The following is a 21,422-nucleotide window of genomic DNA, read 5'->3' as shown; positions in this document are numbered from 1 at the left end:
AGCCTCCCGAGTAGCTGGGACTACAGGCACGTGCCACCACACCCAGCTAATTTTTGTATTATTATTTTTTTTTTTTTGAGATGGAATCTTGCTCAGTCGCCCAGGCTGAAGTGTGGTGGCGAGATCTCGGCTCACTGCAAGCTCCGCCCCCCGGGGTTCCCGCCATTCTCCTGCCTCAGCCTCCCAAGTAGCTAGGACTACAGGCGCCCGCCACTACGCCCGGCTAGTTTTTTTGTATTTTTAGTAGAGACGGGGTTTCACCGTGTTAGCCAGGATGGTCTCGAGCTCCTGACCTCGTGATCCGCCCGTCTCGGCCTCCCAAAGTGCTGGGATTACAGGTGTGAGCCACAGCGCCCGGCTGTATTTTTAGTAGAAATAGGGTTTCACCATGTTGGCCAGGCTGGTCTCGAACTCCTGACCTCAGGTGATCCACCCACCTTGGCCTCCCAAAGTGTTGGGACTACAGGTGTGAGCCACCATGCCTGGCTTAGTTCTTAAGAGCTTCTACTGTTTTTCATCACACCACCAACCCTGGGATTTGAAGCCCAGGGTGAGGTCAGAGGGGAAGGATGAGGTCAGAGGGGAAGAAAAAAAACAAACCTCCTAGTTAAAAAAAAATGTAAGTTTGAGACAAAATTTCCCCCAAGCATACTAATTCCTGAAATGTCCCTTCAGCTACTAAGTCAGTTTAACCAAGAATGGACCAGTCTCCTCTTCCCATGTCTTCACTGCTGAGCAATCTATGTGTGTCCAAGGAAAATGGCATGATTTGATACTGGGGCTTACTCTGCTCTCATTATCCGACTGCTGGGACCCTAGGGTCAACTCCTAGGATAAGGCTCAGGTCTGGGGCGGGGGGTTGGGGGAGCATCCTGGGATATCTAAGTGGGGTAACTGAACAGCCTGGATACCTGGGTTTAGAACTGCCTACCTTCATTGTTTCGTGATGGAGCCAGCAGCCGCACAGTGTGATACAAAGACGCCTGGTAGAGGGAAACCCGAATTGGCTTCAGGGGGAGTCTCCCCGGGTGCAGGCCCTGATTCATGGCCAGGAGAGCAGGAGGAAGACCAGCAGGACAGAGATTCCAGCTCTTCTGGTCAACTGCAAGGTGAGAGGCCTCCCAGGGACACACTTTCATTAACAACCCTGCCTGCGCTCGCTTCACCTGCTCTCCTTTCTGTCCTGATGGCAGAGGGAAGGAGGGAGAAAGGTCAGCTCTCTCCCTAGCTTGGACCTAACCAGAATCCTCTACCTCCTTCCTCCCTGCCCCAACCCATCTTTCCTCGGTGCAACTCCATCTGTCACCACCATTACTCTGCCCCCTTTCCTTGGTCAAAATACAGTACTTAAGTACTCCTCAGTGTGCTCTACACAGACGAATGGTGTGTGTGCACGGATAACGTAATTCTGGAAAAAACTCATGTGTTCTAAGGCACTGGCCCTGTAATCTCTGGAAGCATTTAACCACTCAGTCACTACGGAATGTTCCCAAGAAATTCCTATTGATCCTGGGCCACCGTCTTTGCTCTGTGCTGCTTCTACCTGGATTGCTCTCTTCTGGCTCTCCAATCATTCTGGGTCCGCATTCTGCAAGCTTTGAAAGCCCAGATCAGATGTTACCTCCTCCTTGAAACCTTTTCTGATTTCCCCAGTAGGAAACAGCCTTTCCTCCCTCCCAACCTCTAAGGCATGTTACTCACATCCCTTTTTTAAATTTTTTTTTTTTTTTTTGAGATGGAGTCTCGCTCTGTCACCCAGGCTGGAGTGCAGTGGCATGATCTCGGGTCACTGCAGCCTCTGCCTCCTGGGCTCAAGCGATACTCCTGCCGCAGCCTCCCAAGTAGCTGGGATTATAGGCCCGCACTGCCATGCTCGGCTAATTTCTCAAGCGATACTCCTGCCCCAGCCTCCCAAGTAGCTGGGATTATAGGCCCGCACTGCCATGCTCAGCTAATTTTTGTATTTTTAGTGGAGACGGGGTTTCACCATGTTGGTTAGGCTGGTCTCAAATTCCTGGTGCTGGGATTACAGGTGTGAGCCACTGTGCCCGGCCCTTTTTTTTTTTTTTTAAGACGGAGTTTCACTCTTGTTGCCCAGGCTGGAGTGCAATGGTGTGATCTCGGCTCACCGCAACCTCCGCCTCCCGGGTTCAAGCAATTCTTCTGCCTCAGCCTCCCAAGTAGCTGGGATTACAGGCAAATGCCACCATGCCTGGCTAGTTTTGCATTTTTAGTAGAGATGGGGTTTCTCCAGGTTGGTCAGGCTCGTCTGGAACTCCTGACCTCAGGAGATCCATCCACCTTGGCCTCCCAAAGTGCTGGGATTACAGGTGTGAGCCACTGCGCTCCCTGACTTTTCCAGTCCTTTTATTTATGTTTTTAGATACAGGGTCTTACTCTGTCACCCAGGCTGGAGTGCAGTGGCATGATCAGAGCTCACTGCAGCCTCAACCGCCTGGACTCAAGCGATCCTCCCACCTCAGTCTTCTGAGTAGGTGAAATAACAGGTGTGCGCCACCACACCTGGCTATTTTTTTTTGGTATTTTTAGTAGAGATGGGGGTTTCACCACATTGGTCAGGCTGGTCTTGAACTCCTGGCCTCAAGCGATCCTTCCACCCTGGCCTCCCAAAGTGCTGGGATTCTACATAGGTGTGGGCCATGGGACCAGGACATTCACATCCTTTTATAGACCTTAAAGCTTTCTGCTGCTGGGCACGCTGGTCCACGCCTGTAATCCCGGCACTGTGGGAGGCCGAGGCGGGCGGATCACGAGGTCAGGAGATCGAGACCATCCTGGCGAACATGGTGAAACCCCGTCTCTACTAAAAATACAAAAAAAATTAGCCAGGCGTGGTGGCGGCGCCTGTAGTCCCAGCTTCTCGGGAGGCTGAGGCAGGAGAATGGCGTGAACCCGGGAGGCGGTGGAGCTTGCAGTGAGCCGAGATCGTGCCACTGCACTCCAGCCCGGGCGACACAGCGAGACTCTGTCTCAAAAAAAAAAAAAAAACAACTTTCTGCCATATAGTAGAGTTAGATTTTACTTCCTTTAGACTCCTAAAGAATAGCACTCATTGATGTACCTTCCAGTAACATATCTTATAGCAGATACTCAACGAATGTTTGGAATGAGAAAATGACCTGTGTGTATATCCAAGTGTATATCAAAATGTCTGTCTATATCCCAAAGTAAGTGAACTTGTCTTCCTTTGTTTCCGATGGCAAACTTCTTGGTTACCCATAGCTGAGTTTCCTAACAGGGGATTCCAGTCTTCTCATCCTTCCTCTATTCCTACCCTGGAGTTTTCGAACCAGGAGGCCATCAAACTCCCAGGGATTCCTCTAAATAGATCACCATTTCTCCATTTCTGGCAGATCTTCCCCAAACTTATGAATTCATCACATATAACCACTTTTTTTTTTTTTTTTCTGTTTTATTTTTTGTAGAGACAGGGTCTTGCTGTGTTGCCTAGGCTGGTCTTGAACTCCTGGCTTCAAGTGATCCTCTTGCCTCCAAAGTGCTAGAACTACAGGCATGAGCCACCTCACCCAGCCCACTTCCTTTTTTGATTTATCTGGGAGTTCTGCCCCTATTGTATGAGTCTCATACAAACCAGTTTTTTGTTTTTTTGGGTTTTGTTTGTTTGTTTTGAGATGGAGTTTTGCTCTTGTTGCCTAGGCTGGCGTGTAATGGTGCGATCTTGACTCACCACAACCTCTGCCTCCTGGGTTCAAGCGATTCTCCTGCCTCAGCCTCCCGAGTAGCTGGGATTACAGGCATGCACCACCACGTCCAGCTAATTTTGTATTTTTAGTAGAGACAGGGTTTCACCATGTTGGTCAGGCTGGTCTCGAACTCCCAACCTCAGGTGATCCACCCACCTCAGCCTTCCAAAGTGCTGGCATTACAGGCGTGAGCCACTGCGCCTGGCCCCGATAAAAGCCTGTTTTAAAGACAGTTCATTTTCTCCACTCATTTCTAAAAGGGAATCATCAATGGGCTGGGAAACTGAAGGACCCAATCCCAACCCATTCTCCTAGGGCCTCACTGATTCAGCACAATCCCTCTTTCTTAGTGCCAGGACCTGCTGCTTAGAGTGGCCGTGGACACAGGCACCCAATACAATCGGATCTCTGCTGGATGTCTCAGCCGCCTGGGGTAAGAGTGTGGGCCAAAAAAGCAAATGGGGGACAGGGTTTCTTTTTGGGCTGATGAAAATATTCTCAAATTAGATAGTGACGACAGTTGCATATTTTATCTCAGTAAAGCTGTTATTTAACAAAAGAGTGGCTAGAACACTCTGGCAGAGAAGGCAAGCATTTAGACCCCACGTGAGGTCAGGGGTTGGAGGTGAACCCATAGCAGAGAGGGACGTCTGCTGATTGATGGGGTGAAGCCCACTGGGGACTGTGGGAGCCATAACCTTTGCTTCCCAACCACAGGTTAGAGAAGAAGGTCCTAAAAGCCTCAGCTGGGGACCTGGCCCCTGGGCCCCCAACCCAGGTGGAGCAGTTAGAGCTACAGCTGGGGCAGGAGACCGTGGTGTGCTCGGCACAGGTGGTGGGTAAGTCCCCGCTTCCGCAACAGCCCTGGTGCTCACCTCTCACCTTTCTCTCGGGGTGGGGCAAAGGCAGAGACTTTCGGTCCCTGCAGCACAAGGAGTCCCCAGAGATGTTCTGACACCCCTCGTCTCTGTGCCAGTGGCCCTTGGATCTGGGGATGGGCTGGGCAGAGAAGGAGCAAGGGCTGAGAGGAGGGCAGCATGACCACTGGGAACCCTCAGCCTCTTCTGTTTTCAAATGGTTCCTGCAGATGTTGAGAGTCCTGAATTCTGCCTGGGCCTGCAGACTCTGCTTTCTCTCAAGGTAAGGCACCCACACTCAGGGCCTGATCCAAAGCACTGGGAAAAAGCAGTAGAAGGCACCGGTGTGGAAGCCTGGACCAGGCTCTGATGAGAGTGACTTAGAGATTGGCAATTGTCCCTTTGCTTCCTTAGAGGTACCTTACTTACCACCCAGTGACAAGTCAAGAGAACTGGGTCACCCCCTCCAACAGGAGTCAAGGGAAATGGGGATAAGGGTGAGAGCAAAAGGCAGGTGGAAGCTGTGGGAAGTGGGAGGCAGGTGACCGGCTGAGGTGACCCAGCATGACTGCTCTACACCCCACAGTGCTGCATCGACCTGGAGCGCGGAGTGCTGCGGCTGAAAGCCCCGTTCTCAGAGCTACCCTTCCTGCCTCTGTACCAAGAACCTGGCCAGTGACTGCTGTCTCAGTCAGTCCCCAGAGGGAAAGCCCTTGCCTTAGCAGAAGAGGCATGTGGGGAATGGGTGCTCTTGAAGCCAGGTACCTGGGGACTACAGTGTCTGCCCTTTCAATCACCACCCTGACCCCTGCTGTCCCACTTCCCCCAGCTGGCCACATTCCTCTCTGCTTCTCAGCAGCTGTCCTACTCCCCAGGAGGAGTTTTCACCAGAGCGCCCACGATGCCAGGATTCTCATTCATTTCCCTCCCAAGAAGAGTAAAGCCAAACCAGGACCACAGATGGGAGGCTAAGCAAAACGGGGCACCTGCTTGGGCTGGGTCGAAGGCTCTGCTGACTGCTGTCCTTGCCCACCACCCAATTCCACCCCAGACGCAACTCAACTTCCCATACCACCATGTCTCTCACCACACCTGGGGCTCATTATCTCCCACAACTAGCCTGCCACACCTCACCAACCCGGGTCCCTGGACCTCCTGGTGTCTGCCTCTCGGATTCTGTGCACATCTGCACAGATGTGGCGGAAGAAACATGAGACAGAATTCAATACAACAAAGAGATGGAGTTAGTATAGGAATGTCCATCTCATAAGGCTGAGAGCTTTTATTAGTTATTTTTCTGGAGCTGCAAATGTCTGAAGCCAGTTATTGTTTGATTACCCTGTGCAAAACCTTGGACATACTTCTGCTATGAACGCTAGGTATTTATCCTTTTCCACTTGCTTTTTGTACCCACCGAGCCCCTGAACTTTGGGTGTGTGTGTGGCAGAGCCTTGGAGAGAACTGCTCCTACGAGGCAGACAGGATAGTGAGGCTGTCACCACTCAGACTTAACCTATTTAGTATTCTTTCTGATTTCTAGAACTACCCACCTCGTTAGGCCTTCTTCCCATCCCCATCTCTGGTCTCTTGAGCTTAAGCTCGCCTTGTCCTGGAATCAGTGGCTTTCTAACCCCCTGCCAGGCTTTGCCAAAGCAAAAAGACAGAGGTTTTTTTTTTTTTTTTTTAAAGTTTGGGGTCTGTCAGGAGAAAGGCTTTTTTGAATTCACTGTGAAGAGAAGAACCCGAAGCTTAAGACGCCAGACCCCTGAGAGTCTTTCTGACTGGTTTGAGTCTCTCAAATCATGGATTAGGAGTAAAGAAAGAGGCCGGGCACAATGACTCATGCCTGTAATCCCAGCGCTTTGGGAGGCTGAGGCGGGCGGATGACTTAATGTCAGGAGTTTGAGACCAGCCTGGGTAATACGGCAGAACCCCATCTCTACTAAAAAATACAAAAATGAGCCAGGTATGGTGGTGCTCACCTATAATTCCAGCTACTTGGAAGGCTGAGGCACAAGGTTGTTGTGAGCCAAGTTCGTGCCACTGGACTCCAGCTTGGGCGAAGGAGTGAGACCCTGTCTCCAAAAACAAACAAACAAACGGGGAGAGAAAGACAGTGGCAGAGCTAACCTGAACTGGGTGGCACCCTTGGGCTGAGACAGAGTCCTGAGCCTGGGGTAGACTGGGTTAGAGAAGAACCGGGATGCACGGAGGTGCCTGTGACACCTGGCCTGACCTTTCTCGGCTGCCTCCCCTGCCCTCAGAAGGAAAGGAGAGGGGCTCACTTATCCCGTGTGCCGTAGTACCTGGTCTCAAAATCCTAAAAGCTTTCCTCTCCCTCACTGCCTTGCTCCACAAGGTCCGCTTTCCTGGGTCCTGTGCTGTGCCTTTCCTTGTCTGCCTCCTGCTGCTTCTGTAACTGCAGACCCCAGGCCCAGTGGCAAGCCCTTGGCTCAGCTGCTTCTCCGTTGGAATAAACTCTTGTTTCTCTATGTCGATGTTCTTCTCTGGTCTTCCTCCCTGCCTGTCAAGAGCTGAATGATCACTCTGCCCGTTGTCCCTTACAGAAAGAAAATGGAAATGTGGGCCCTCGCCCAGGCTGACCCACCTGACTAGGGTCAGTATAATGGAGAGCAATCTGAAAGCAATGGCTTCAAACTCCTCTGACCACAGCGGGAATACATTTCACATGGCACTCAGTACACAGGCGCACGTATGACTGTAACAAAACAATACTCACCTACACTGCGAGCAATGTACTCTGCTGTTTTCTATTTTACTTTATTCTATTCTACCTATTCTAAAAATGCTGGCCATGATCCACCAAGGGACTGCAACCACCGTTTGAAAAACACTGACTTAGAGCACAGAGAATCAAGAACAGACGGCACATAAATGATCCAAGACATAATTCTGATTGTGGTCTGGATCATAAACCTGCATCACATTTTAAATGTCTATTGTCTTAGAGACAATAAGCTCTTTTACGGGGGAATGGGTGGGTGGAAAAATGGGAGCAGGGCTTCTGAAGCTCACTAATAACTGAAGAATATGGCAACACGAGAAAGCACTGACCCAGCTGCTTTGGTAAATGGAGGAAAATCATCTCAGGGTTGCTAGGAACATGGGTGAGACCAGACTGCAGAAAGATCCCTCAAAACAAAGCAGTTTGCCATTCCTTTAACAATTACTAATGTCAAGAACTTGGAATTGTGCCATGGAAGACAGAGCTTAAGATGGGGTGGAGCCCTTACCTCCACTGCTCCCCTGGGCCTAAAGCCTGGTTTCCTTATGCGTGTTGGGGCCACGCAAACAAGTCTCTGTTTTCAACACAGTCGAAGTGGGAAGTGGGACATGTCCCAGATGATCTGGGACAAGGCCAGGGTCCTATGACCCTGCTGGCGTGATGGGTGAGGTCCACAAGGAAATGGGGCAGAGGGTCAACTTGTCTCTTCTTTCACCAAAAAGACTGTGAGGTCTATAGTTCATGGTCACCCTAGCGTTGCTGCCATCTTTCACGCCCAGAGTCAAATCCTGCATTTCTGTAATGCATGTTCCCTATCCTGCCAATATCACAGATACCTTTAGGGGGTAGGGTGGGGGTTCGGAAGAATCCTTCACCAGCTCTGAGGCCAGTACGGCTAGGTGGGATCCTGGAGGCTTGAGGGAGCACACTGTGGCGGCTGGTCTGGATGGTAGAGCATTTGGTGAAGCAGGGCACGAGTCACAGGGAGGTCGTCAGGATCTGAGAGCCAAGAAGGGGTGGGTAAGAGGCTGTGGGTCTCCTGGGCACCTGGGCCAGTGGCTTTTTTGGGACTCACCCACACCCAGCTCCTGCAGCAGGCTGTGGTACTCCGGCTTGGTTTCCAGCAGTTTCAGCAGATTGGTAGACTCCATCCGCTCCAGCTGCACCTCCCAGTACACATAGATCTTCTGGTTGAAAGTGACATATACGAGGCAGGGGCTGTTACGGCCCTCTTTGCAGGCATACAGGCCTGGAAGACGTGGGCAGGGAGACAAAGGTCAGGAAGTTTCAGTGCTGGTGGCGGGGGGCAGACAGCAAGACACAGACCTTCGAGTCAGCACTTCCTATCCTCCCACTGATGTCAGAAAAAAAATTAAAGGTTCTCTATTTGTTCTCTGTTAGGAACTCAGTAAAACAGATAAGATGGGAAAAGACCTGGCTCACTTCAGATGTAGAAAAACCATAGCAACAAAACCCAGGCAGAACAGAATCCAAAAAGGTGCTACTTGTTGATTTTCCCATCTTAGTGATGCCCCTGGAGTGATGAGGGACGGCCTTGCTCGCCCAAGGGCGAGACTAGCAGAACACGATCAGAAAGTAAAGGCTTCTCTTAGGTGCCGATCCCTCCTTCCAAAGGCATCCCGCAGTCACCCAGAGAGTGAGTGCTGCCTCCCCAGGCCCCTGATTTGGAACGAATGAAAATGTCCTAGGAGACCTTTCTCCACAGAGACCCGGCATGCTCAGGTGGAAAAGCACTTCCTGATGTCTTCACACATCCCAGACAGATGACAAAACTCATTCCAGTCTTTAAAATATTCCGCGGTGGAGAGGCTGCTGTCTTTTATTTCTTATTTAAGATCGTCAGGATGGCAATGTAGTGACCACCCCCACCCCCAAACAAAAGAGCTGAAGAACTCACTGGTGAATGAAGACTTTCATCAGCGGATACGGCAGAAAGGGAAGTGAGGGGCAGACGCTTCCCTGGCCCATCTAACACTCCTGTCTAACTTACGTGTGGGCAGAAAGGGGCCGTGGGGGCGGGGGTCACCTGCACAGAAGGCGCGGATATTTTCATCCACTTGGAAGCGGACAACGGTGCGGTTGTGGTCGATGATGTATGTCTGTCCATCCCAGGCGCATGCAACTACCTCCTCATGCCCGTTGCCCTGAAAAAGGCCAGAGACAAGGAACATAAAGGAGCTGTGGACTGGACTCTGGATGACAAACAGCCAGCTGGGGAGGAATTTCACCCACGGGCTGGGTAGTAAACGGCACTGTCAAATGAGCTGTCACATGATGCTCACAGCCACCGTAGGAAGTAGTATACTGAGGAAACCTCAGCTTATAGAAATAGAGTCACTCACCCAAGGCCACTCAGCTAGGAGGCAGCAGAATCAGGACTCAAACCCAGGTCTGCCTCTTCTTCTAAACCAACAAGCATGCCTGATGGCAATATAAAGTGTAGCCCCCACCTGCTGATTCAGGGGCCATAGTGACATTAAATAGAGATTTATATATGGACAAGAGAAACCTACAAAATATGCCTCTGGAGTTGGGACGAATAACATACTTCCAGGCCCTTACAGTATTTTTTTTTTTTTTTTTTGAGATGGGGTTTGGCTGTGTTGCCCAGGCTGGGGTGCAGGGGCCAGATCTCAGCTCACTGCAAGCTCCGCCTCCCAGGTTTACGCCATTCTCCTGCCTCAGCCTCCCGAGTAGCTGGGACTACAGGCGCCCGCCACTTCGCCCGGCTAGCTTTTTTTGTATTTTTTAGTAGAGACGGGGTTTCACCGTGTTCGCCAGGATGGTCTCGATCTCCTGACCTCGTGATCCGCCCGTCTCGGCCTCCCAAAGTGCCGGGATTACAGGCTTGAGCCACCGTGCCTGGCCTACAGTAACTTTTCTTTGGGGCTATTACTTCTGCTGAAGTTATGGAAATGACAGACTTCTAACAGCACGGTATAGCGTTAAATACGGTAGAGTAAGAGGGAACAAACTGACTTCAGATGGATTTAGACCTATCTAAAGAGACTTAAGGCCAGGCACAGTGGCTTACGCCTGTAATTCCAACACTTTGGGAGGCCAAGACAAGAGGATTGCTTGAGCCCAGGAGTTTGAAACCATATGTGGTGAGATCTCATCTTTACAAAAAGTTTAGGAAAATGAGCCAAGTGTGGGGGCACACGCCTGTAGTCCCAGCTTCTCAGGAGGTTGAGGTGACAGGATGGCTTCAGACAAAGGTTGCAGAGAACCAAGATCATGCCACTGCACTCCAGCCTAGGTGATAGAGGGAAATCCTGTCTCAAAAAAAAAAAAAGACACAGAGACTAAAGATAAAGGCTGGGAATTCCCTGGGATGTGAGAATAGCCTGATTATTCCAAATCTCATCTCTCCATGTGGAAAACACAAGAATGTTCTGCTCTGCCAAGTTTTCCACTCACGGTGACATCCAGTTTCTCCAGGGCAAAGAGCTGGTGATCCACCTGCACTGACCACAGCAGCTTGTCTGCTTCTTCCATTTCTTCCATGAGCTTCAGTGTCCCTGCCAGGGGAGAGGCAGGCTGAGCGTGGGTAGGATAGGCCCCGAGCAGACCCTATAGGGATACAGCCCCCACACCCCATCCCAGCATTGCTCACCATCCAGGGTGCACAGTGCAAAGAGGCCAGAGCCACCACTCTCAGTGCCGTGGCCTGTGGGTAGGACAGGAGGACAGAGGAAGAAAATGTCAAGGGCAGGGCAAGGTCAGAGCCTACGAGGAGAGGGGTATTCTGCAGCAGCAGGGAAAGGACAGGGCTCGGAATGAGGGGCAAGCTACGGATCTCCACTCTTCCAGAACTGACGGCTGCCCCTCATCTCCCTCCCTCACCCCCACTGCACTTTCACCTTGTTTGATGTTGCCAATTAGGTGAGTGGAGACATTCTTGTTGTGGATACGGCCAGATGTCTGGTGCAGCACCACATCTCGGGTAGCTGGGGTCTCCCTGTGCACAGGAGGGTGGAAGGATCAAGCGAAAGACCAAGTGAGCTGAGTTCTCCAGCCCTTTGTAACCCATATCCCTGCAAGAGCGTCTGGGATTTGAATCAGCTTAGAAACCTACCACTGACCCTATCTGACCCATGTGGCAAAGAGAAAACACAGGGATGGGGCTGCCAGGTTGGAATCTCAGGACCTCTTTCAGGTGCTACAAAGTGAGAGCCCAGGATTCCCTTGGTCCTAACGCAATCTTCCCCAGTGGGGCAAAGGTGCTTGGGCTGGGACCTAGATGAGGCAGCTCTGCCAACTGCAGACCCATTTTACTACCACGTGCCATCTGGGAGCCCATCCTGCTTCCATGCACCCCCACACCATCCACAGGCCTGTACCCCCTTACCTACTGCCATCCGTGGGCCCTTCAGAGGCAGGAGGGGACCCAGTGTCCTTTTTCCAGGTACACAGTAGAATTGCATAAGCACAGCCTGGCTGAGACACCATCAGTTCAGGAACACCCAGTGGCCCCAGAGTCACTGAGAGGCTGTCCACCTGCACCAGGAAATGGGATTAAAGGGAGAGGGAGACAGAAGGAAGTGGGACCCTGCAGAGAATGGCAGGGGGTTGGGGCGGGGCAGGGGTCCTGGGAACAGCCCCCCGGGCTTCAAGGGTAACAGCAGGAGGAAGGATTTTGAGTTTCCAGGGCTCCTGCCTGGCACCGTCCTCTCCACACAGACCACATGCTTCCCCCTGTGTATGACCCAGCTGGGGTCTAGGTCCTGATGCGACCCACTCCACACCTACCTTCACAGTCCTCATTCTTAGCCCAACATGCCTTTCTCTTTGCCTATTACTAGCAATTTCCCCTAAGCCCCTGATTCAAAATGGTCTTTGGATCTCTCTTGACAAGGTGACTTCACTTCTCCCCACCCTGGCCCTGTCCCATGACTGCTCTCCCACTGCCTCTTCCAGGAGTCCTTCTTCCCAGCTCCCTGGGGCCTTGCTCTGGAGTCAGCTGCTCACCTGACCCTCCAGCATCCATTTCTTGAGGGACACCAGCTGCCCTGTCAGATGTTCAGGACCCTCACCTAGCTCCTCCCAGCGGAAAGCTCGCACCACACGGTCTGTGTAGCCCACCACCAGCTCACAACACCCATCTCCATCTGTGGGCATGAAAGACAAGATGGGTGTTGGAGTTCCACAGGCAGCCCCGGCTCCTCTGATAACAGTGGCACCTTCTAGCCAGTGTGGCTTCATGCCCGATCCGCAGTGCTGCTCAGTCGGCGCCCGCCCCTGTCTGCGTTTGCGGCATCTTGCCCATCCATTTGGTCCATCTGTTCCGCAGCTCCTATCCGCTCTCTGCCTTCATACTTCTCAAACATGCAACTCAAGTGTCCCAATTCATCCCATGTATCTCCCACCACCTACAGGCCCCCTATCTGTATGGTTCCCTTGCTTGCCACTTTTTTTTTTTTAACCAAATGTTACCTTCTCAGTGAGGACTTAGCCCTAACAACTCCATTTAAAATTGCTACCTCTACCTCGACACTCTAGCCTTTTCTGCGATTATTGTCTCCACTGCACTTACTATTTTTTTTTTTTTTTGAGACAGAGTCTGTGTCACCCAGGCTGGAGCGCAGTGGCACAATCTTGGCTCACTGCAACCTCCACCTCCTGGGTTCAAGCAATTCTCCTGCCTCGGCCTCTAGAGTAGCTGGGATTACAGGCATATGCCACCACGCTCAGCTATTTTTTTTTTTTTTTGAGACGGAGTCTCACTTTGTCACCTAGGCTGGAGTGTAGTGGCGCGATCTCGGCTCACTGCAAGCTCCGCCTCCTGGGTTCCCGCCAATCTCCTGCCTCAGCCTCCTAAGTAGCTGGGACTACAGGTGCCCGCCACCATACCAGGCTATTTTTTTTTTTGTATTTTTAGTAGAGATGGGGTTTCACTGTGTTAGCCAGGATGGTCTCCGTCTCCTGACCTCGTGATCCGGCCACCTCAGCCTCCCAAAGTGCTGGGATTACAGGCGTGAGCCTCCGCACCCAGCCTAATTTTTGTATTTTTACTGGAGACGGGAGTTTCACCATGTTTGCTAGGCTGGTCTCAAACGCCTGAGCTTAAGGGACCCGCCTGCCTCAGCCTCTCAAAGTGCTGGGATTATAGGCATGAGCCCCCACACCTGGCCTAATTTTTGTGTTTTTACTGGAGATGGGGTTTCACCATGTTGGCCAGGCTGGTCTCGAACACCTGAGCTTAAGGGACCTGCCTGCCTCAGCCTCCCACAGTGCTGGGATTCCAGGTGTGAGCCACATGGTCGGCTGCACTTACTATCTTCTTTTTTTTTGGAAATGGAGTCTGTTGCCCAGGCTAGAGTGCAGTGGCATGATCCTGGGTCACTGCCACCTCCACCTCCCAGATTCAAGTGATTCTCTTGCCTCGGCCTGCTGAGTAGCTGGGATAATAGGTGCCCGCCACCAGGCCTGGCTAGTTTTTGCATTTTTAGTAGAGACAGAGTTTCACCGTGTTGACCAGGCTGGTCTGAAACTCCTGAACTCAAGTGATCCACCTGCCTCGGCCTCCCAAAGTGCTGGGATTATAGGGATGAACCATCGCATCCAGCCATGCACTTACTACCTTCTAATATACCACTTAATTATCTTACAAAATGTATAGTGTTTCTTTTATTTTCCTTTCTTTTTTAAAGAGAGACAGGGTCCCACGCTAGAGTGCAGTGGTAAGATCACAGCTCCCTACAGCCTGGAACTCCTGTCCTCAAGTGATCCTCCGACCTCAGCCTCCCAAAGCGTTGGTATTACAGGTGAGAGCCAGCACACCTGGCCTATATTGTTTCTTTTCTGTCTCTTCATAATAAGGCCCAGGAGGGCAGCAATTTTGGTCTATTTATTCACTACGGCTATTCCAGTGCCTTGAGCGATGCCTGGCTTCTCATGGGAGCCCAGTACATAACCAACGCAGAAATGAATACGGATTCTCCCTCTCACCCCCATCCCTTGGGGCCTGCTCTAGCACCCACTGACGCCTACTCTCCTGGCTGCCTGAAAGGTAGGCATGCCCACCGATGTCGCTGATCAGCATGACCTTGGTGTTGGCAGGGATGTGCTGCTTGAAGACTGGACGCTGCTCCTCTCCCATTAGTGTCTCGTGGTGCCCAGAAGCATCCAACACCTTGGCAGGTGTCAGGTCAAACAGATGAAACCAGCCTTCAGCACTCACTGCCACCAACAGGTTCTAGGACAAACAGAGGTACAGGAGAGACGGACTGGGGAGGGAGTTTTGGAAACAAGCCCAATAATCAGATCACAGAGGTCAGAGCTGAGGCCTTCAACCTTCAACTGATTTCCGCTGTGAGCTAGGAAGCAAGAAAGGTCCCCTATAGTTCTTACCTTTCCTTTATTACATACATCTCCAACCCCAACGCAAGTCAGCTGTAAGAGAGAAAGGGTGGCTCAGGGAGATGCCGAGGGAGACCAGTACTCCCTGATCTCTGTGCAGCAAGGAGCGGGCAGGTTTTCTAATCACCATCATTCACTGAAAACTTGTGCCATATGAACTATGGTGGTAATCTTTATTAACTGAGCTACTGTGCTATCGGTCTGGTTTACCCAGACAGCAACATGAAGACCTGAGGTGGTGAAGACAATCTGAACTTAAAATAGGAACTCTATATTTAATAGAGCTAGGCGATCATATTTCTAGACTTATTCAAATTATTGCCCCCATTTTTGACTATACTTTAAGATTAGACCACCTTAGGCAACTTCCATAAAGTGTCAAGGAGTACTCTGCTATACAAAAACACCCCAGCCCATGTATGCGTGTGTGAGGACAGATGCAAGCACTGGCTGGGGGCTGCCCTCCCTGAATCAAATTGGCTGCAAGTCAGTGGCTGGGCCCAGTCGCTGGGGAGTCAGGACACATGGGTGAGCACCTGTGTGGGAATCATCCTAGGCTGTCCCTGGACAGAAGGGATCCCTTCCCCCTCCAGACCCAGGGAAGTGAATACTGACCATTCCCTGGCAGGAACAGGTGAGCCATGGCCGACTGTCATCATTTTTATACACAGACACCTTCCCGCTGGTGTCTCCCACCACCAGTTCATTTAACTTCAAATGGAGAGAGAAGAAAGCGTTAGGATGGGACTCTGCTGAACCACTTCAAGCTCTTCTCTACTTAGCCTAACCAAGAGAAATCACAAGACCTCAACTTGCCTCTTCATCAACTTTATTAAAAGTCTGGCCAGGTGCAACGACTCACACTTGTAATCCCACTGCTTTGGGCGGTGGAGGTGGGTGGATCACTTGAGACCAAGAGTTAGAGACCAGCCTGGGCAACATGGCAAGATCCCATTTCTACAAAAAAATTTAAAAATCTGCCAGGTGAGGCCAGGTGTGGTGGCTCACGCCTGTAATCCCAGCACTTTGGGAGGCGGAGGCGGGTGGATTGGTTGAGCTCAGGAATTCGAGACCAGCCTGGCCAACATGGTGAAACCTTGTTTCTACAAAAAATATAAAAATTACCCAAGCATGGTGGCACATGCCTGTGGTCCCAACTATTTGGGAGGCCGAGGCAGGAGAATTGCTTGAGCCTAGGAGGTAGAGGTTGCAGTGAGTGAGCCAAGATTGTACCACTGCACTCTAGTCTGGGTGACAGAGTGAGACCCTGTCTCTCAAAAAAAAAAAAAAAAAAAAATTAGCCAGGTGTGGTGGTGCACACCTGTAGTTCTAGCTACTCAGGAGGCTGAGGAAGGAGGATCACTTGAGGTCAGGAGGCTGAAGCTGCAGTGAGCCATGATCGTGCCATTGTACTCCAGCCTGGGTGACAGAACAAGACCTTGTCTCAAAAAACGTAACAAAACAATCTTTTGGGGCCAACACAGCCATAGTTTCCCAGTTCTTTATTTCCATTTAGGGTTGAGGCTACACACAATTTATGGCCCACCCCAGAAAAGTATGCCACCTGAATAGCTCTAGGCTACACGTGCCTGACTTTGGCTCTTTGCATTTGCCCATCACAAATGGGACATGTTTTGAAAACAGCCCAAGATGGTGGAGTTTTGGAGAATCTAACTTCGGACCTCATATTTAATCAAGGGCCAAATAAAAAGACAAAGTGAACTCTTGGGGCCCTCCCTCCTCTAGCAAGGCCTTTTGATCTTGAGGTGTATGTGGGAACCACACAGGATGGTGGGGCCTGAGGGGGTAGAGCCTGAAGGGGCTGCTCCCCGCTCTGGGCCTCCAGGGCCCTCAAGTGATGGCTAAGCTCTAGGGAAGGGAGGTCCCTGTATGGAGCCTCTCCCCCATCTGTATCTGGGTAGCTGCCCTTTACAGGGGCTCAAGATGTTAACCAAGTGGCTTCAAACCCCACTTCTGCAAATTGCTTTATGATCTCCTCTTGGGGTATAGCCAACATCCCCTTCCTGTTCCCAGAATACACTGAACTAATATTATACTCTCAAGAAATGCAGTCCTAAAGGCAACAGAGATAACAGGTGAATAGTAAGGAAAAGTTAGAAACGAATTGGAATTTATTTGAATCTTTGATTTCTGGCTGAGTGTGGTAGCTCATGCCTGTAATCCCGGCAGGAGAATCGCTTGAACCTGGGAGGCAGAGGTTGCAGTGAACGTCTGCACTCCACTGCACTCCAGCCTGGGATAAGAGTGAAACTCCGTCTCAAAAAAAAAATCTTTGATTTCTTTTTTAATTGTTATAACTGTTATGGGAGTTTCTGGTGAGAATATCAGATCGCAGAAGCATAAAACCAGTTTTTTTTAAATCAAACCTTCTATTAGTTGATGTTTCTTATTTCTTTTCTTTCTGTTTTTTTGTTGTTTGTTTGAGACAGTCTCACTCTGTTGCCCGAGCTGGAGTACAGTAGTGTGATCATGGCTCACTGCATCACACTGCAGCCTCAGCTTCCTAGGCTCAAGTAATCCCCCCACCTCAGCCTCCGGAGTAGCCGGGACTACAGGCACGCACCACCACACCTGGCTAATTTTTTCATTTTTTTTGTAAAGATGGGGTCTCACTGTGTTGCTCAGGCTGGTCTTGAACTCCTAGACTCAAATGATCCTTCCATCTCAGCCTCCCAAAGTGCTGGGATTATAGGCGTGAGCCATCACTCCCGGCCAGTGCCTACACTGTTCTAAGTGTTGAGAATATAGCAGTGGAAAAAACAGATTAAAACATTCCTATCCTTATGGAGCTTACAGTAATGGAGCTTACAACTCAGGTGAAAAAAATGATAGTATATCTAATATTGTAGAAGTGAATAATAGTGTAATTCGTTTAGATAAATACAATTTCAAAAAAGGTGGTGCTTATAGCTATGAAAAAAAGGGAATGCTTTTAAACAAAGAAGGCAATCAGATAAAATGGAAAATAATGTATATCTGAAGGTGCTTTGATAATTTACTGTTTAAAAATGTGGCCTGGCAAGGTTGCTTACACCTGTAATTCCAGCACTTTGGGACACCGAGGCCAGTGTACTGCTTGAAGCCAGAGGTTTGAGACCAGCCTGGTTAACACAGTGAGACCTCACCTCTACAAAACATTAAAAAAAATCAGCCAGACCTGATGGCAGGCACCTGTAGTCCCAGCTACGCAGGAGGTTGGGGCAGGCAGTAGGATCATTTGAGCCCGGGAGTTCAAGGCTGCAATGAGCTATCATTGCACCACTGCACTCCAGCCTGGACAACAGAGTGAGACCCTGTCTCTGTAAAAAACAAAAAAATTAAAAAATTCCTCCCCTGATTTTCTCATAAAATTGGACGACTTGGCAGTTCATGAAGAAACACGAAAGCCCAGAAAACACAATACAAATTTATGAGAATAACTCTTTTCTCCCCAGAGGGGGTAGAGTCAAAAGAAGCCTCATAAAATACCTTCTCCATCACAGCACTAGGGGGCGGTGGGAAATAAGCACAGGACAGTGAAGGAAGTGTGAAGCAGGGAGGCCCAGCAGGAAGACAGGGCAGAGGGTAGAAGGGGGCAATCCAGTGCTTTGCATTAGAAATATGAAACACATAATTAAAAAAAGATAAAGTCTGCAAAAAAAAAAAAAAAAAAAAAAAGAGCATCAGACACTATTCCCTTTAATGCTCCACCGGAGAATCCTCTACATATTTCAGTCAATGCATCTCATTACATTTTATTACCCAGTGACTATTACACAACTTGATTATGAGCTATCTGAGGACTGGAATTCTCTCCTTCATTTTTGAATTCCCAGAATGTAGCAGAGTCCTTGGTGCATAATGAGCAGCTCAATAAAGATTTGCAGAAAAACAGAATAAAATGCTCACAACAACACGAACACTTAAGAGCACTAAACTGTGTGCCAGGCATTGTTTTACCTGCTTGACCTGTGGTAATTTATTTAAAAAATGAGAAGGGCTGGGCATGGTGGCTCACGCCTGTAGTCCTAGCACTTTGGGAGGCCGAGGTGGGCTGATCATGAGGTCAGGAGTTCAAGACCAGTCTGGCCAACACGGTGAAACCCCATCTCTACTAAAAACACAAAAAGTAGTCGGGCGTGGTGGCAGGCGCCTGTAATTCCAGCTACTTGGGAGGGTGAGGTACTTGAGCCTGGGAGGCAGAGGTTGAAGTGAGCCCAAATCAAGCCACTGCACTCCATTGTACTCGCCTGGGGACAGGGTGAGACTCCGTCTCAAAAATAAATAAATAAACAAAAAATAAAGAGGAACGACTGCTGAGGAGAGAAAAGGTAGGTGGAGATTGTTTCCGTAATTCAACCAAGCTGTAGCACAAGTCGCCAGGCACCCGCATCTACCATGAAGCAGGCACTGAAGAAACCGGACGTTATTAACACTGGGTTGTGGCGGCGATTGTTACCCTGGCGGGAGAGCGAGGCAGGGAAATACCCCAATCTGTTCCAGCCGAGTGGGCCAAGCCTAACAGCAGCAGACTTTTAGTTTAATGCCTATATTAAGCACGGACGGCGTGCTTAATTCTGTGAGGGTAGGAGGAGGTTCAGAGAAGTCTTGGAAGGGGCGGAGCCACAGGGAGAGCCGCATTGTTATTTCCACTTCACGGCTTTGAAAGGTGATTTTTTTTTTTTTTTTTTTTTTTTCAGACGAAGTCTTGCACAGTGGCCCAGGCTGGAGTGCGGTGGACGCGATCTTGGCTCACCGCAAACTCCGCCTCCCGGGTGTAAGCGATTCTCGTGCCTCACCCTCCCAAGTAGCTGGGATCTGAGGCGCGCACAACCACACTCGGCTACTAATTTCTGTATTTTTAGTAGAGACGGGGTTTCACCACGTTGGCCAAGCTGGTCTCGAACTCCTGACCTCAGGTGATCCGCCCGCCTCGGCCTCCCAAAGTGGTGGGATTACAGGCGTGAGCCACTGCGTCCAGCCAAGGTAAGTGATTTGAGAGGTGACGCCACTGCAGGAGGCTTAACTCGGAAACAGTGATCCAGAAAACGGCCACCAGAGTTTACCAGGCTCCTCCAGTGAACACTTGACGGAATCAGGCCGAGGGATCAACTATCTACCCCACTTAAAAAATACTCCCAGGGGCCGAGCGCGGTGGCTCACGCCTCTAATCCCAGCACTTTGGGAGGGCGAGGAGGGATCACCATAGGTCAGGAGTTCCAGACCAGCCTGGCCAACATGGTGAAACCCCGTTTCTACTAAAAATACAAAAATTAGCTGGGCGTGGTGGTGGGCTCCTGTAATCCCAGCTATTCAAGAGGCTAAGACAGGAGAATCGCTTGAACCCGGGAGGTGGAGGTTGGAGTGACCCGAGATCGCGCCACTGCACACCAGCCTGGGTGACAGAGGGAGGCTCTGTCTCAAAAACCAACCAACCAACCAACCAACCAACCAACCAACCAACCAACCAACCCTCCCAGGGAACAAAACCAACCACGAACACTGAAGCTATCAATAAAGTTTTTCTCTTTAGTGCTCCATACTAGCCACAGCGCGCATGCTCACGCTCACGTGGCACGCTCCGGCGGCCTGTTCCACTTCCCTTGCGCCGTCCCTGCACAGATCCAGGCTGTCTCTTGCAGTGCGCATGCACCTACCGTATCGTTATCAACGTCTCCAAGGCAGATAGCGTGCGGGAAGAGGCTCCCGCTGAACTCCAGCGCCACGCGCTGCACGTAGCTAACCGATCTCATGGCACCTCCAAGAGCAGAGGGAGCGGGGAACCCCAATAAATGTTCCCTGAACCCCCGTCGCGACAGCCGCCAGAGCGGAAGGCCACCTAAAGCAGCAAGTTACGTCACTGCCTGAACCTCCAATCTCTGCCTTCCTCCTTTAACCTCAGAGAGGAGGCGGATCTTCCGGGCTTGGAGGCGGGCTTACCAACTCTGATGTGAGTGACAGGCCCACGGGCCACTCCTTTTCTCCACAGGGCTGCAGCCCATGGGTAAACCAACCCTGACGTGGCCGATCTGTTCCCTTGGCAACAGGGCTCTCAAGGGCTTGACCTAGTAACCTTGACCTTTTTCCTTTGTTTCCCTGGCAATGAAAATTCCTAGCCATCAGACCATTCCTGAGAATCTTACTAATCTTCGTAATCACTGATAATTGCATGGTTTTGAAAAGTGTTTTTAAACAGCTAGCTACCCATTAAGAGTAAAAACAATGTAATGAGTTGCAATCAGCATATAAAAAATTAAATACAATAGAATATATCAAGTGACTCCCAAGTAGTAAGGTAAGTATAGTTTTTGTGAAACCCTTGTTTCAATTGTATATACTTATATGTGTATACTGGCTTATAATGTAAAAAAAATTTTTTTGTTTTTTTTTTACAGTGTATGTGTTTTCCGGTCCATAGTTTAAAAGCCACCTGCTGCAAAGCACATTTCACATATTTTACATAATTAGTTCAGCCACTAGGTGAGCTCGTTTTTTTTTTTTTTTTGGTAGAGGAAAACAGGTTCAGCAAGATTAAGTAAAATGGCAGAAGGAAAGATTGTGAGGCGGGGTGCGTGCTCCAACCAGAACCGTTTGATCCCAAGCCCTAGGGCTTCTCCATCATTTACTATCATAGTTCCTAGGAAAGTTTTCAGACTGGAAATGACAGTTGCCTGGATTCTGGATCTGCTCTGTCTTGTGGTCCCCCAGCAC

The 21,422-nt window shown here is 50.2% G+C and overlaps 2 protein-coding genes across 2 annotated transcripts in view; one reads left to right on the top strand and one right to left on the bottom strand.

The window, feature by feature from the left end:
• Window positions 1-5,261, top strand: part of NRIP2 (nuclear receptor interacting protein 2) — a 10,253-nt gene extending 4,992 nt beyond the window's left edge. Inside the window, 5 exon segments of the mRNA XM_031936251.1 lie at window positions 957-1,109; window positions 4,076-4,158; window positions 4,443-4,564; window positions 4,813-4,865; window positions 5,169-5,261. Coding sequence (XP_031792111.1) covers window positions 957-1,109; window positions 4,076-4,158; window positions 4,443-4,564; window positions 4,813-4,865; window positions 5,169-5,261 — 504 coding nt within the window.
• A 2,213-nt stretch (window positions 5,262-7,474) lies between these two features.
• ITFG2 (integrin alpha FG-GAP repeat containing 2) lies at window positions 7,475-20,596 on the bottom strand. The gene is made up of 12 exons (XM_023182918.3): window positions 20,369-20,596; window positions 15,327-15,422; window positions 14,703-14,744; window positions 14,376-14,547; window positions 12,321-12,460; window positions 11,701-11,849; window positions 11,213-11,310; window positions 10,966-11,019; window positions 10,770-10,870; window positions 9,376-9,493; window positions 8,404-8,577; window positions 7,475-8,327 (listed from the first exon to the last, which is right to left on the bottom strand). The coding sequence occupies exons 1-12, from the start codon at window positions 20,462-20,464 to the stop codon at window positions 8,224-8,226; spliced, it is 1,344 nt and encodes a 447-aa protein (XP_023038686.2). The 5' UTR covers window positions 20,465-20,596; the 3' UTR covers window positions 7,475-8,223.
• Window positions 20,597-21,422: the final 826 nt, after the last annotated feature.

This window comes from Piliocolobus tephrosceles, chromosome 10 (assembly GCF_002776525.5).
Source record: "Piliocolobus tephrosceles isolate RC106 chromosome 10, ASM277652v3, whole genome shotgun sequence".
NCBI classification, from domain to species: Eukaryota; Metazoa; Chordata; class Mammalia; order Primates; family Cercopithecidae; genus Piliocolobus; species Piliocolobus tephrosceles.
This window is presented reverse-complemented; position numbering and strand designations above follow the sequence as displayed.